The following is a 17,323-nucleotide window of genomic DNA, read 5'->3' as shown; positions in this document are numbered from 1 at the left end:
CAAAACATTCACACCCTGTCACACAATCACACACTAAACCTCACTGAAAGTTACCCCCTTTATGTACCCCCTACCACACAATTTACAAAGTAATTTACTATGGAACTTTACTTACCACATAAACACACACTTTAAACAAAAGAGTAAATCAGCAATTTTTCTCAATTTAAATTGTTTTTTTTGTTGTGTAAAACCAAGTATAAAAAGCTGACTACAAATTTTGTTTCTAAGTTGCTTTCTTGTTTTGTTTCTTTTTCTTTATGTGTGTGTTATTAATATTACTGTTACTGTTAGATCAAGCAGAAGTATAAAAGTTGCATACCAGCCAAATTTGTCACAGCTTAACTTAAGTCATAAATAATCAAAAGCATTATATTTCATTTCTATTTCCTAATGAAAACAAACAGATGTTCAGATTTCCTGATCCTAGAATTGTTTACAGGTGATCTTTATGCTTTTGATTCAGGAGAGTTGCAGAGTTGCACCCCTTATCCTCTTGTTGAAGGTCTGTCTTTTCTTCTTTATCACATATACTGGATCGTGTTTTTACATTTAGTCAAGTTTTGACTAAATGTTTTAACATAGAGGGGGAATCGAGAGGAGGGTCGTTGTGTGTGTGTGTGTGTCTGTCTGTCTGTCTGTCTCTCTGTCTGTGCGTGTGTGTGTAGAGCGATTCAGACCAAACTACTGGACCGATCTTTATGAAATTTGACATGAGAGTTCCTGGGAATGATATCCCCGGACGTTTTTTTCTTTTTTTCGATAATTACCTTTGATGTCATATCCGGCTTTTTGTAAAAGTTGAGGCGGCACTGTCACACCCTCATTTTTCAATCAAATTGATTGAAATTTTGGCCAAGCAATCTTCGACGAAGGCCGGATTTCGATATTGCATTTTAGCTTGGTGGCTTAAAAATTAATTAATGACTTTAATAATAATAATAAGAACATTTATATAGCGCTAAATCAAAAACTTTCGTTAAAAAGGCTTGCTCTAAGCGCTTGACATCTAAACTAAAACGTCATTCACACTCTTTACAATGATGTACAAGAACTTCATGTCACACTCTTTCATTCAGTATAGCACCATTCACACAGTTGTTATTCTGTACAAGACAATAAGTTAGTCTAACATTTAGAATGTTCATAAGATGAAAACAAGAGAAAGCCAGACTGATTAAAACAACTGCTTAGTGCTAACAAAGCATGAATCTTAATGATAACGTAATACATGTTTAACTGTTAAGACCATAAAAAACCTATATGCTAAAATAACTTCGAACTTTTAAGAACTTCTTATAAGATACACAGCACATCTAGATAAACACCAGAATGATAAAACAAAAGGCAACTCGTTAAAACTATTAAATGCATCAATGTCTAAAACACGAAAGACTCGAATATAAGATACACAATTCTCTAGAATTGTTTATTAAAACTGAAACCGACCTGCTCAAAGTAAACCATACCCACCCCCTCCCTACCCACCCCCAACCCTCCTCCTACACTAAATACTAATTATTTCTACTCTTAACTTCCCAACTACACGTTATCCATAAACTATGCACAGGAACATGTGTGTCAGCATTATGTGGCACCGACATGACTTTGGTCATTAAAAATCTGAAAATTGTAAAAAAAAATAATTTGTTTTTAAAACGATCCAAATTTACGTTCATCTTATTCTTCATCATTTTCTGATTCCAAAAACATATAAATATGTTATATTCGGATTAAAAACAAGCTCTGAAATTTAAAAAGAAAAAAATTATCATTAAAATAAAATTTCCGAAATCGATTTAAAAACAATTTCATCTTATTCCTTGTGGGTTTCTGATTCCAAAAACATATAGATGTGATATGTTTGGATTAAAAACACGCTCAGAAAGTTAAAACAAGTCGCGTAAGGCGAAAATACAATATTTAGTCAAGTAGCTGTCGAACTCACAGAATGAAAGTGAACGCAATGCCATTTTTCAGCAAGACCGTATACTCGTAGCATCGTCAGTCCACCGCTCATGGCAAAGGCAGTGAAATTGACAAGAAGAGCGGGGTAGTAGTTGCGCTAAGAAGGATAGCACGCTTTTCTGTACCTCTCTTTGTTTTAACTTTCTGAGCGTGTTTTTAATCCAAACATATCATATCTATATGTTTTTGGAATCAGGAACCGACAAGGAATAAGATGAAAGTGTTTTTAAATTGATTTGGACAATTTAATTTTGATAATAATTTTTATATATTTAATTTTCAGAGCTTGTTTTTAATCCGAATATAACATATTTATATGTTTTTGGAATCAGCAAATGATGGAGAATAAGATAAACGTAAATTTGGATCGTTTTATAAATTTTTATTTTTTTTTACAATTTTCAGATTTTTAATGACCAAAGTCATTAATTAATTTTTAAGCCACCAAGCTGAAATGCAATACCGAACCCCGGGCTTCGTCAAAGATTACTTGACCAAAATTTTAACCAATTTGGTTGAAAAATGAGGGCGTGACAGTGCCGCCTCAACTTTCACGAAAAGCCGGATATGACGTCATCAAAGACATTTATCAAAAAAATGAAAAAAACGTATGGGGATTTCATACCCAGGAACTCTCATTTCAAATTTCATAAAGATCGGTCCAGTAGTTTAGTCTGAATCGCTCTACACACACACACACACACGCACACACGCACACACGCACATACACCACGACCCTCGTTTCGATTCCCCCTCGATGTTAAAATATTTAGTCAAAACTTGACTAAATATAAAAAAGAATAGAGATAAGGAAAAGCGTGCTATCCTTCTCAGCGCAACTTAACTACCCCGCTCTTCTTGTCAGTTTCACTGCCTTTGCATCCAGCGGTGGACTGACGATGTAAAAATGCAGTGAGTTCAGTTTCATTCTGTTAGTTCGACAGCTTGACTAAATGTTGTAATTTCGCCTTACGCACTTGTTTTTTGTTACTTCCTTAGTTGAAGGGAAATAATTGACAGCAGTAGTACTGTCACTACTTGTACTAAGTTGGTCAGCAAAGCTGGTGTTAACATAATTTAGAAAACGGTCTTAATGAGTATCCCTGCAGTCAATGACCTATACATTTCCCAGAAACTGGATCAGTGGCACTGGCACATAGCAGGCACATCAAAGGAAAAATACAGAGGGGGAATATGTTTGCTCTGGATGGGCGGTCAGCTCAAAGGCAGATGCATTGTAAACGCTGGTTGGCCTTGAGACCTGGGTCAATGACCAGTACTTGCAATCTGAACACAGCTGCCTGTCCAGACACTGACCTTCTTACCCGGGGTCAATGACCGAGTTTTTATCTGAGAGGAAACTGTTTTACAACAACACACACATACACCAGGACCCTCCTCGATTCCCCCTCTATGTTAAAACATTTAGTCAAAACTTGACTAAATGTAAAAAGTGACAGGATTCCATTTGTAGTCACCCACCATCCTGACAATCCTCCTCTTCGAACATGGCTGGGGGAACTCCACAAAGATATGACAAACATGAGCGACAGGATGAAGCGAGCTGCACCAGAGCCTCCAGTGGTCGGGGAACGCAACGCCAGGTCACTGAAGAGCATACTCATGCCTTCATCCCTGTCCCAGACTCAAGAACACCGGGGTGTTACCCTGTACAGCAACACAATGCATGATGTGCAAAACTCATCTTGTGCCTGGCACCATGTTTGCCAGCCAATGCACGGGGGAGTCTTTTTGCCTCAGACACGCCTTTTCATGCCAAAGCAAAAACATAATCTACATGCTTTGGTGTAACAAGTGTCTGAACACACAGTATGTGGGAGAGACTAAAACACCTAAAGCAGCGCTTTTATAAGCACTTTGCCGATATCCGCCAAAGCACTGGCACACATGTGACACATTTCAATCGGCCGGGTCATGGGGTGGACGATCTGAGATGCATGGTGATCGAGCAGATTCGGTCCCATCCTGACGATGTACCACCCCGCAGAAAGTGGGAGTTCTTCTGGATGACAAAGCTGGGAACGATCTATCCCCTTAGACTCAACTCCAAGGACAAGCTGGATCGTTCTCAGCTCTCACTTTTCGAGTCTGCTCGATCGCCGTTCATTCGGGGCCCACTTTATGGCCAAAATCAAAAGAATAGAGAGAGATCAATAGAATAGAGAGAGAATATGCGTGTGTGTTTGTGTGATATGAGACAAGCAGCTAGACAGAAAACGCCAGAGAAAGACAAAATGCACGAGAAATATTATGACGTCATTAATCATCATAACTGTTAACAATTCATTACACTGTACATCACGTGCGGTCATTCCATTCTTTCCATACCATCCCGAAGAAGGCAGTTACATGCCGAAATATTGATTTAAACTTACCTAACCTGGTTACTGGTGTGTTTTCTTTTTATTATAATATATAATGTGTAAATATTCATGTTTTTCTCTACCTTTTTTTGTAGGTGAATGTCCGTGTAAATATGTGATTCGATTAGTCCCCTCTTTGGGCGAGGGCTGGTTGAGAAAAAGCTCGTTGTATTCTTTATGCCACAACCCTCAAAAAATAAAATTTGATTTGATCTCTCTTCATGTTGGTTGAAAACAACAAAAGTTGTGAATGAACAGCAGTATTTGAGAACTTAACTGGGTCTCAGCAGCATCAGTCATGTTCGAGCAACATGTAAGATAACTATATCTGAACTGTTTTCCTAGAATCTGCCGGTCTCATTACATCTAAAAACTTTACATGTTGTCGTAGCACAAAACACTGCGGTTTAAATTAATATAATTAAAAATAGAAACTTTACATGATGTTGCAACTGTCTGAACCAGTATGTGAAAACAGATTTCTCTTTAGCAAAATATAGTCTTTTCATAATTTTGCTGCTACCGTATCTGAACTACATGGAAAATGATCTTGTAGTGTATAAACTAATCTAATGAAAAATAGAATCTTTGGATGAATCATATCTAAACAATTACATGGGTGCAACTCTGCCGGCTACTCGCCGGCAGCCGGTTTTTGGTTTCATCGGCTGCCGATGTTTTTGTTCCAGGAGAGGGTTTTGGGGGCATTTTAAATACTAAAAAAGCTGGATCCCAACTTTTGCCGGTTTTTGGAATTTTCCAGGTTGCACCCATGCAATTATGTATTGTGTAAACTGATTTCAGTAACTCTAACCTCTTTACAGCTAGAATCTTAACAGGATGCAGCAGCTGTCAGTTAAGCTGATCTCATGACAGCCATATTGCAGCTGCCTGCAGAGTGAACTGAAATTGCTGATGCAGAAAACACATTATATGATGTTGCAGCTGTCTCCTTCGGCCAGGATACCAGCGAGTATTCGGAGTGTTCCACCCTGAACGAGATCGTCTCTGGTTGTACAGCTCATCTTGGAGACATGGAGAAGACATCAGACTTTGAAATAGCTAACTTGGACGACCCCATATTTCTTGTTCAGAAACTAGAGAGCATTTGCAAGTGAGTTTTATTATGGGTGGAACATTTGAGCCTGTCTATAACTACTGCGCTGGGAACCAACCAAATGGTCCTTATAGATAAGTGGTTGTTATGGGTGGTACAGTTGAACCTGTCTATAACTACCGCGCTGGGAACCAACCAAATGGTCCTTATAGATAAGTGGTTGTTATGGGTGGTACAGTTGAACCTGTCTATAACTACTGCGCTGGGAACCAACCAAATGGTCCTTATAGATAAGTGGTTGTTATGGGTGGTACAGTTGAACCTGTCTATAACTACCGCGCTGGGAACCAACCAAATGGTCCTTATAGATAAGTGGTTGTTATGGGTGGTACAGTTGAACCTGTCTATAACTACCGCGCTGGGAACCAACCAAATGGTCCTTATAGATAAGTGGTTGTTATGGGTGGTACAGTTGAACCTGTCTATAACTACTGTGCTGGGAACCAACCAAATGGTCCTTATAGATAAGTGGTTATGAAAAGGTCAATTATATAGGAAAGTACTTCGTGAGTAGTTGTAATGGGTAGGTGGTTGTTATCAAGAGGCAGTCGCCCAGGCAGGTTCAACTGTACTTTGAACTGAATAGTTTAATCCAATTGTTTTTATGGTGCATGTTGTTGTTGTTGTTGTTGTTTTTGTTAACTTTTAATATTTTACTGTAACTTTTGCTGGAAGACTCGGAAGAAACACTGTATGTAAGTGTTTCTTAAATAGCCACCAAGACACAGTAAGACATCTTATTATGTGTTTTTCAGTCAACCATGTAATTGTGAGAGTGCACAAGAAAATCCAATCAAGTGCAAAATAAGCTTTTCAATTATTTTTAAAATTTTATTTTTAGCATACAAGTAAATTAGATCTAGTATCTCAAACCTGAACAACGTGATTAAAAAACAAAGATACTCTATCTGAATTCCTAAGTTTGTGCTTCTGGGCTTGGTACACAGGTTGTGAAAAATAGAATGACATTCTAGACTGTAAATGAGCTAAAAGAAACAATTTTAAGTTTGAATTTCACAAACGTTTTTAGTATTATGCATGTATATCAAAACCTGAACTTCATTAATTTTCACCTGCCTTTTTTTTTTTTTTTAGTATGTAGCTTGAAAATGTATTGTGGGACTTGACTAGGTTTTCCTTGACGCTGTTGCAGGTGTTACATAACAGAGAACCTGGTGCACGGGAAGATGTAATTCACCTTTGTGTGCCACACCTTACCCGACTGCTGTTAGCAGGATCCTTTGAATGCAACTATGTTATATGAAGTCTTATATCGCGCGCGTATCTCCAGACTCGGACTCAAGGACAAGGCGCAGGGATCTATTTATGTATTTGGTGTGTTTTCAGCGATACAATGCACCTGAAGATGTACTACACCCACGTACATCAACCTGGCCACTTACCTTCTTCTTCTGCTTTCATGGGCTCAGAATCCCACATAATTATACCAATTTTTTTTTTTTTTTTGCAGGAACGGATTTTTACGTGTATGACTGTTATAACCCAGCCATTTAGGCAGCCATTCGCCGCTTTCGGGGGAAGGATACTGTTTTTTTCGTGTTTCGATAACCCATAAGTCTGACATGGATTACAGGATCTTTTCTGTGCGCACTTGGTCTTGTGCTTGTGTGTGCACGCGAAGGGGGATAAGGCATTAGCAGGTCCGCACATAAGTTGACCTGGTAAATCAGAAAAATCTCCACCCTTAACCCACCAGGCGCAGCAGGGATTCCAACACGCATGGGAATGCATGGGAGGCGGCCATCATATCCACTAGGCTATTGCGCCCGTCCGACCACTTCCCTAAAAGCTGATTGCAGGACAGTTTTAATGCCACTCATGTGCTAAGTGTTTTCAGTCATATGATGTACCTGAAGATTTATTACACCGGCATACATCAACCTGACCGCTTACCTGAAGCTGATTGCAGGACACTTTTAATGCAACTCGATCCTGTGTTAGGTGTGTTTTCAGCCATTCAATGCACCTGAAGTTGTACTACACCTGCAAACATCAACCTGACCACTTACCTGAAGCTGATTACAGGACTCTTAATGCAACTCCCGTGCTTGGTGTGTTTTCAGCCATTCAATGCACCTGAAGATGTACTACACCTGTGTGTACACCAACCTGACCACCTGCCTGAATGACGCCAACAGTACACAAGTGGACAAGGTTCCTGATACCAGCCGTATTGCCATGGGAATTGTCACCATGTGTCAGGACTACACAGGTAAGTAACATTTAGCACAGACTCAAACTGTCAGACAAAAAGAACAAGAGGCGAAGCCTTCAAGGCTCCCGTAAGGAATCAACACAGAAACACAAACTCACTCACTCCGTCACACACAAACACACACACACGCACACACACACACACACACACACACACACACACACACACACACACACAGTTAAAACTAACACATCATATCAACTCCATGTATAATTTTCAAAAGAAGGCAAACAGATAAAATGACTGTATTTGTTGTTGGTGCAGTTGTCCCTGAAGATCTTGTTCAATCCACACACACACACACACACATACACAAAACCGCACAAACACGCATCAGCATAATTATCATGGCAAAGCTTATATCTACTACCTATCAACCTACCCTAAAGCTTGCGTATCAAGATATATTCTTGGAATGATCATACGACTAAGAGTTAAAGATATGGTCACACTCGCACAGCTTTACATGAGGTTATTTTCCCTGGTCCTCGCACTCCGAAGTTTCTGCTATTTTCCAGTGACACGTTGTCCTGCTGGCCACCAGCTCCGCGTGCTTAAGCATGAACGGTCACCAAGAAGACAATTGACCATTATCTCATGTACTGGCTGTGTGAAAGGTATTAAAGTCAATGACAGAAAAATCATGTACTTCCTCACTGCAGCCATGTCCCACTCAATTAGTGGGATGTTCCTATGGTAGCACAACCTCTTGTTTAGAGTACACTATACACTATGTCTTGGTATCAGAGAGTTGTAATGTTAATTCCAGTTGTAAGGACGTCCTTTCCTGAAACAAATGAGCTGGATTACAACGCGGCAGTGTTCTCTGCCCTGGATTGTTGCTTGCCCGTCGTAAATCAGCAGTAGATCTGAGGGTACTGTGTTTATTTGCAAATCTACCATCAGCTTATCTGTCTTTTGCACTGCAGACACTAAGCAATAGGTAGCTGCCATGTAGCCACTTTTTCCACTGCTGTCCTCAGTCCTATACTTTTCATCAAGACGTGTCACCATGCCGAGTGGATCTAAATTCGGAAGTCTTCATGTGGCTGAGGCATATCTGACATGGCGTCGTTCTTGTTGTAGGTTAAACCTCCTTTCTGAAACAAATGGCAAAATGCGATTAGTTAGGCCTAAAATATAATAGGTGTGGTTACGGTAACCCGACCTACCCTATTTTTAGGGGCCGACCCTATAACTTTTTATTGGCTCACGTAAGTGTAGCCTATGCGATCGTAACTTTGTCTGTGCGTGCGTGCGTATGTGCGTGCGTGTGTATGTCTGTGGTAGAAACTCTAACATTTGAAGACGTCACATTACATTGACGTCACATTATGACGTAAGAGGGTTAGACGTCACGCGAAGGAAGTACTGAAAGTCTCGTTCATTATTATTTTGAGCGGGCCGAGACTAGTTGGCAGTCGTGTCCCTGTAAGTAGGCTACATGCAGACAGACAGATCTAGATCTAGTATCTCGCTTTCTTGCACAGTTTCACCTATGCTCTTTCTCTGTGTGTGTGTGTGTGACGGAGTGATTGAGTTTGTGTTACTGTTTGTCGATTTCTTACGTGAGCCTTGATGGCTTCGCCTCGTGTTACATTTGTCAGAAAAACAAAAAAATGAAAACAAGAAGACGAGTGCAGAAAACGCAATCATGCGGACGACAGACGATGCAAGGGAAATAACTCCTTCTACTAAAAAGGCCCAACAGACGCTTGCCATGACAAAAATGGCGGCATCTTTTTCGGTCGTGAGTGCTACACGCTTGATTGCTCTGCTATTAAGAAAAAAAAGTAAATTAAAAAAAAAGTGATTGCCTACCTTCCTACCCTAATTTTTTTGGCTATGTTACCTAAACCACACCTATTTTTTGGGGGGCCTTATGATGACTACAACCTACACAAATATAAACAGTGTTTTGAAACAGAATAGTCAGGTTATACAAGCCACTTTACCTATGCAGCATGGTAACCCTACCCCCCGCGGGTTAGGGGGAGTCCCATATTGGTTGGGACGAGAAAGAATTTACCCGATGCTAACCAGCATGTCGTAAGAGGCGACTAACAGGTTCTGTTTCTGCTTTTACCCTTGTTAAGTGTTTCTTGTATAGAATATAGTCAATGTTTGTAAAGATTTTAGTCAAGCAGTATGTAAGAAATGTTACGTCCTTTGTACTGGAAACTTGCATTCTCCCAGTAAGGTCATATATTGTACTACGTTGCAAGCCCCTGGAGCAATTTTTTTATTAGTGCTTTTGTGAACAAGAAACAACTAACAAGTGGCTCTATCCCATCTGCCCCCTTTCCCCTATCCCATCTCCCCCCTTCCCCCGTCGCGATATAACCTTGAATGGTTGAAAACGACGTTAAACACCAAATAAAGAAAGAATGGTAACCCTACAATATGCGAAACATGTCAACTAACTGCAGCAGCCTGGTTCTTAAAATAATTCTGACGGTCAACACACCCAACACACTATTCAGTCCATTTTAAGGAGCAACGGGGGTACTCTTGTTGAGGGTCTTGTTTTAGTGATAACGATCAACTCAGGAGGAAAAAAATAAGAGGAAATAAGAAACCATTAACATTAACCGCAGAAAAATACAGAATCACATGTGCCATTATTTACAAACAAATTCCACAGCAAGCTTTCTTTGGACGACTGTCGTCTCAAAACTCGCATTCTACCTTCTGTCCGAAAGAATCTAATCTTTGTACTGCCTTGAAAGAAAATGCCAACAAAGACAAGAAAGCTGTTGCAAGGTAAGCTTACCAAACGTTACATGTTTAGCGAATCATGATTGTGCGTAAACAGCAAACAGTACAATCAAAGAGAGGATCCAGTCTGGAATGAAACGCGATACAGATCTAGCATTCAAAAACTGTCTTTCAAGTTCAAGGAAGTTGTTGCAAGGTAAGACTTACCAAATTGTACAGACAAAACCATGACAGTGCATGTTTTGAATCTGAGGCAAAATCGTGATCATTTTGACTTTGAGAACAGATTCATTCCGTTTTCTTATATCTGCATGTTCAAGTAAATGATGGACAGTTTTATACAGGCAGAGTAAACAAAACTTGAGACTCTACTGCAAGTCTTGAAATTCCCATAAATCGAACTAAGAACAAAGACATCCAAACATTACAGGCACTTTAGATCAACTCATTTCACTAGAGGTGACTGCCTAGCGCTGTGTTTGACATCCGTGTCTGCTGAAATAAAAAGAAATTAAACCAAAACGGATTAACAGTAGGTGACACGTTATCAGAGTGGGAGACACTAGATCCTAGCCAGGGACACGACTGCCAGATCGACACTGCGCTTTCGACAGCTCTTCCTCGCGTGGACATTGGAAAAACGCTGTGCAGATCAAATTGTAGAAAATCTCCCTTTGGCATCTTCTTTCTTTACTTTTCTGGAGCTTAGAAACCGAACATCGTGAAATCGTCATCCCCGAATCGGCGAATGCAGAGGTGAGAACTGGAGAAGTGAATCTATGTATACCACAATCCTTCGCGCGACCCCTGACCTGGTCTTGACACCTGACCTGGTCTTGACACCTGACCTGGTCTTGACACCTGACCTGGTCTTGACACCTGACCTGGTCTACATACCACACACACACAAACCAGTCAACTGCTTGTGCCCCCTCAAAACCCCCCACCACCCGTTTTCTTTGCATACACGCTTTAACTAAACACATGCTGACACAATGTTGATCATTGCTTCAATATTTTGAAGATGGTGCTTGAAAAATAACAAGGTGAAATGAGTATTTCGGTGTTTAGTCAAATGTTAAAGTTTCTACCACAGACATACTGTCACGTTTCAATATCACAATAAGGTGATTATGAACGGTTAGTTACTTCTAACTAACTAACCACACCACGATCCACTCTCGCAGTCATACAAATAAATAGAATCAACAAAAGTATCAGTTTCAGACGCCTGTTTATGTAATATCACGCCACCTCCCTCGAGACTTCACTCCAAAAGATGTTCTTTTTACATTCAAAACGTAAAAACAAGTCGCGTAAGGCAAAAATACAATATTTAGTCAAGTAGCTGTCGAACTCACAGAATGAAACTGAACGCAATGCCATTTTTCAGCAAGACCATATACTCGTAGCATCGTCAGTCCACCGCTCATGGCAAAGGCAGTGAAATTGACAAGAGCGGGGTAGTAGTTGCGCTAAGAAGGTTAGCACGCTTTTCTGTACCTCTCTTTGTTTTAACTTTCTGAGCGTGTTTTTAATCCAAACATATCATATCTATATGTTTTTGGAATCGGGAACCGACAAGGAATAAGATGAAAGTGTTTTTAAATTGATTTCGACAATTTAATTTTGATAATAATTTTTATATATTTAATTTTCAGAGCTTGTTTTTAATCCGAATATAACATATTTATATGTTTTTGGAATCAGCAAATGATGGAGAATAAGATAAACGTAAATTTGGATCGTTTTATAAATTTTTATTTTTTTTTTACAGTTTTCAGATTTTTAATGACCAAAGTCATTAATTAATTTTTAAGCCACCAAGCTGAAATGCAATACCGAAGTCCGGGCTTCGTCGAAGATTACTTGACCAAAATTTCAACCAATTTGGTTGAAAAATGAGGGCGTGACAGTGCCGCCTCAACTTTCACGAAAAGCCGGATATGACGTCATCAAAGACATTTATCAAAAAAATGAAAAAAACGTTCGGGGATTTCATACCCAGGAACTCTCATGTCAAATTTCATAAAGATCGGTCGAGTAGTTTAGTCTGAATCGCTCTACACACACACACACACAGACAGACACACAGACAGACACACACACACACACACGCACATACACCACGACCCTCGTTTCGATTTCCCCCTCGATGTTAAAATATTTAGTCAAAACTTGACTAAATATAACAAGTGGTCACTGACAAAAATGCCAGTTAAAGTACAGAAAATAATAACACGCTGATCCCGTGTATAGTTAGGAAAGTCACTGATCTGCCTTAAAGTGCTAGTTTATGCAGGTGTCGCACACCCCACGTCGTCACCACTCGAGTATAATCATTAATAATACAGATGACTTGGTGTTAAGAAGGGTGCAAAAGACATGGTGCAACTTAGCTTTTTGCCACTGAGTGGGCGGCCCGTAATTAGTCTGTAGTCTCCACAACTGCTCCGTTGAATGTAGTGCCGGCTAGCGTGGCAACGAAGCAGGGAACAGTGGAGACATCAGGCGCCTCACTCAGTCGCTGAAGGTCCTCACGTAGTCTACCAGAAAAAGTAGAGTTGTAGCTGGTAGGACGACGACAGCGACAGCAAACACCAAGACACCAGAACACCAGGTTAGCAGGTTACGTAGACAAGTAGTACCGTAGACAATCCGGTTACAGCATCCCGTAGTAACGTAGAAAAGGCTGCAACAAAAAGCATCGGTGCACTAAACATGCCATGCTACCGCTAACACACCACCTTTAAAACATGTCACCTTGACATATTTCATCGAGCACGTGGGCCTGCACAAACGAACTTTTACAACTCCCGCAGTGGGGCACTGCGGTTATGAAATTAAAGGCCCCTCCTGTTTTTGGAACCGCAGGAGCTTTCTAGTTTGCTGTTAGGTAGATTTTTGGTTCCTCTTTCCTGTCATGCTCTCTTTTTCTTCATGAATTCTTTTCTTTTTTCTGCCTTCTTGCTCATTCACCTGTATTTTTTCCAAAAATCTCTTCTCTTGCCGCTTGTCTCGCGATTCATGTATAGTTTAATCTGTTAGTGTTCTGATGTAAGTCCAGCAGTAGATAGGTTAAGCCTATTTTAACATACTGGAAACTGGTAATCTTCCAGTAGGTATTAATTTAGTTTTACTAAAGCCTGCTGGGACACAAGTAATGGGTTAGTGCATTTGTAAACAGGAATCGCTTGACAAGTGGCCCCCTTCATCCCCCCCTTCCTCGTCCTGATATGGCTCTGCGTAGTCGGCTGGACGTTAAGCAACAAATAAACAAACAAACAAACTTTTACAACAACAAATCAGCTATTTTCCTTCCTTCTCTCCATATCTGCAAAAACCATATACAGATTAGTATTTTAGCGTCACAAAGAGCAAATTATGCGCTAACCTGGAAAGAACAACAGAGTATTTCATTCCACAAACACAGACTTGTCAACAGCGTTAAATAATGATTTATTACCTCAACAGCCTTATGTAGGTAGCTCTCTCTTTTAAGCGAATCCGCTTCCTTTTGAATGACACCCGCTTGTCAACGGAAAACCCGCCATTCTCCCTCTTGCGCTGAATCCTTATGCGGTGAAAAACCTTTACCGCACAGCGAAGAGACTTTGACGCCCCGACTGTCAGCCAGCATGTAAACAAAGAGAAAGTGGTCTTTAATTGAAATTCCTTTTAAGCCCTACTGGCAAGCAGCATGGCACGTTGAAATGCAGTGCAGCAGTCAACGCATTGAAGACCATCAAACTTGTAGGAAAAATAAGACAGACTGTTCTCTCTTGCCGCTGAGTTTCGAGTGTGTAGTTAACATGTCTCACACAGACAACCTTGACAAAATCACGAAGTCGTTACAGCTAGCTCTCATGTGGTGTTTGCTTCTTGCGCGTGCATATTTTTCCCGATAATTCCATAATCTCTCACTTTGGACATTGGAGCAGATGGCACACAAATGTCACGGTGTATCAAGATGCTGAAGCCACTTCCGAAAACACTCGACGGCTTACGGGCGTTTGTTCGGTTGGTCAGCACCGATCAACTCTGTTGAAGTGTTTATACTTAAAACGGGTATCTTCTATGCTTTAATCATTTCATCACTTCATCACTTCATTGGCCCGTCAAAACACGAAAAAAAGCGTCTTCCTTTGGAAATAGAGCCTTTTATTTGCTGTCAGAGAAATGAAGCAACCCGAAAGTCAGACTCCTGCGAAGTTAACAAGACGGGGGCTGTATTACACAAAAGAGTACTTTCGTTCAAACCGAAAGCTGAAACCGAATCGCGTCAGCAGTTCAAACGAGTTTCGCGAACATCGCTGCAAGTATACCGATTTCAAAATAGTTTGATCATGTTCGTTATCGCCAAAAAACGTCAACTTAAAAAAAAATATTGGTCCCTTTCATTTCGTGGAAAGCGATCTCGACTGTACAAGGAAACAAATAACAGATTACGTCCCCAGAATATGACGCGATGGACGACAGATGTCATGAAATCTATGACCCTTTGCTGATTAAGTCTCGACAAGTCGAGACTAAAACTTAGCTCACTGAACGACTCTCGTGCAAGTTCTCAAAACCGTGGAAATCCCTTATTGCACGTCCAGTCGACAGGTACATGTGAATCGTGGAATGTCAAGAACGACAGAAAGTAGTGCTAGCTATGATGTATTTGTTGCACCCTTATGCATCCGCTATTTCATGTGTTATAAGAGTACAATTGATATACCATATGATGTAACAATAGTTTTCTTACAATAAAAGAAATATACCCACAGTAGATTTACAGAGACAAAAAAGGGAGGTCATGGGATATATATATCCTATATATATATATATATATATATATATATATATATATCATATATATATATATATATATATATCCCATGACCTCCCTTCTTTGTCTCTGTTACTTCAGTATGGGTATATATGTTGTATTTTTATAGCTCAATAAATACATCATGGACTCAAAAAAATATATGATAGTGCAGATTCCGATTTGGGCAAAGGACTACTTTCCTCCCGACCTTTGACCTCGCGCCGAACAATGTGACACATTTGTATGAAGTTCTAAAATCGTATTGCACGGGTCAGAAAACCATATCAGTTGCACGCAAAAATGAATCTCAGAACTGATCTGATGTATGAGATGCAATAAGCAAAAGTTTCTTTCATTATGAAAGCAATGCAGGTCGAAAAAAACGAACATTCAACTTACAAGATAACCAGATGCTAGCGAACCAAAACAAAAACACGAGTACCCTCCCCTTGCATCGTTAGCAGACGACTTTTGAGAATCTGTCGGTAGTGTGTTTTGGTGTACGCCTTCAGCTATCAAACATCGGCTGTTTCACGTGTTTTGCGAGCAAGTCTACTCTTTTGCCTGGCTCTGCAGTAAGTCCACATATTTTTCCGTAATCCAGTCATATTCCTTCAAAATGCAATCAATCGGCGGTGACAGACGTGTCGGTCGCGTTTTCCTCACTCACCCATACCAGTTTAAGTTCATCCATGCAAACACACTCGCAAAACAGTTTATCACGTAGATACATTTCAAATAGGGAGCAAATGGTTAAATCTAAACCTACATATTTGTTCCCTAAAATTTGCTTCTCTGTCAATAAGCCTAATTACACACGTTCGAGAAAAACAACGTGGAATCGATTCTGAATCGAGTAAGCCAAATGGGTCCCAAACCCGTTTCGCCCGTTCTGCCGACCTGAAACGCAAAACAAAAGAATTGTGCGCTTCAACTAAATTAATTTCTATTCGACTTCATTACTTTCTTGAAACTTATGAACCTTTACTTAAAGCTTTTAAATGGTCTGAAAGTAGTGTTACCGCGTACTTATCGATGCACTCATTCGTTTTATTTTTTCAGCGACGGTCACTTAGTTTAAGGTTGCAAAAGGGCTAAGTCTCGCTGGCAACAGTTTTACCCTGCACAGATCGCAACAGTGCCGCTAGTAGTCTACACTTTGTGTTTGATGGTAGAATGGGATATACAGATTACAACACTCGTGGTTTTTTATATGGCTTGTATTTCAGTCAAGACCAAGCGGGAATATCAATCGAGAGCCACTCGCCAGAGGCTCGTGTCTCCCGATGATATTCATCCGCTGGGTCTTGACTGAAATACAAGCCATATAAAAAACCACTCGTGTTGTAACCTATACATATATATATATATATATATATATTCATATACTCCCGTGGGGGCGAAAATTTGGATCATCATTCATAAACATACAGTGTATTCCATATTCATCACAAAAACTTTTGAGATTGTTTTTAAATATTAGCCTATATATACCCAGCAACAAAAGAAACGCGAAAAAATTCTGCAATGTTTGATCGACAAAATCTCGAACAATTATAGAGTTAGAATTATCAAATCACAAAATTTTGATGTAGGCATGGTTGACCTAGTAGTTGTGCGATTATTTTTGATACTGCGACTGTTTCAACACACGGGACAACCAGGTTTAACGTTAACGAAGTTTTGGAGGTCTCGCTTAGTCAGTCTTCATCGCGCTCTCTGGCCACTGATCGGACACTGGTGGCTTCCAATGATGTTACTGGTAGTGTCCGTGGCTGTATTGAATCGATCTCGAAGACGTTGTGGCAGGAAATTATGATCTCGTCTTATTGGGGTAATGCGAAAAATCCACCACGTTGCATAACTGCAGTGCTTCCAATGCCAACAGAACATTGCTGAAGATGATAGACTGTTGACATATGCACGTTTAAAGCACATGCCAGCGCTTCTGGATCATCCCCAGCTTTAAATCGACCTGGCATTTTGGTGGTGTCAATCTTGGCATCCTGGCTGTTTCAAAAGTGAGACTGGCAGCAAGCGTGCCATGGTCTCTTTTGGTTGCTAGTGCATTAGTGAACACATCT

General features: G+C 40.2%; 1 protein-coding gene across 1 annotated transcript in view; it reads left to right on the top strand.

Annotated features, from left to right (window-relative positions):
• Window positions 1–17,323, top strand: part of LOC138959086 (uncharacterized) — a 54,501-nt gene that overhangs the window by 25,462 nt on the left and 11,716 nt on the right. Inside the window, exons 2-3 of the mRNA XM_070330436.1 lie at window positions 5,298–5,466; window positions 7,554–7,702. Of these exons, the coding sequence (XP_070186537.1) occupies window positions 5,298–5,466; window positions 7,554–7,702 (318 nt within the window). The remainder of the gene's footprint in view (window positions 1–5,297; window positions 5,467–7,553; window positions 7,703–17,323) is intronic.

The sequence above is a fragment of the Littorina saxatilis genome, linkage group LG2 (genome assembly GCF_037325665.1).
Source record: "Littorina saxatilis isolate snail1 linkage group LG2, US_GU_Lsax_2.0, whole genome shotgun sequence".
In the NCBI taxonomy this organism is placed as follows: domain Eukaryota; kingdom Metazoa; phylum Mollusca; class Gastropoda; order Littorinimorpha; family Littorinidae; genus Littorina; species Littorina saxatilis.
Note: the sequence above shows the minus strand (reverse complement) of the source record. Positions and strands in the feature narration are given on the sequence as shown.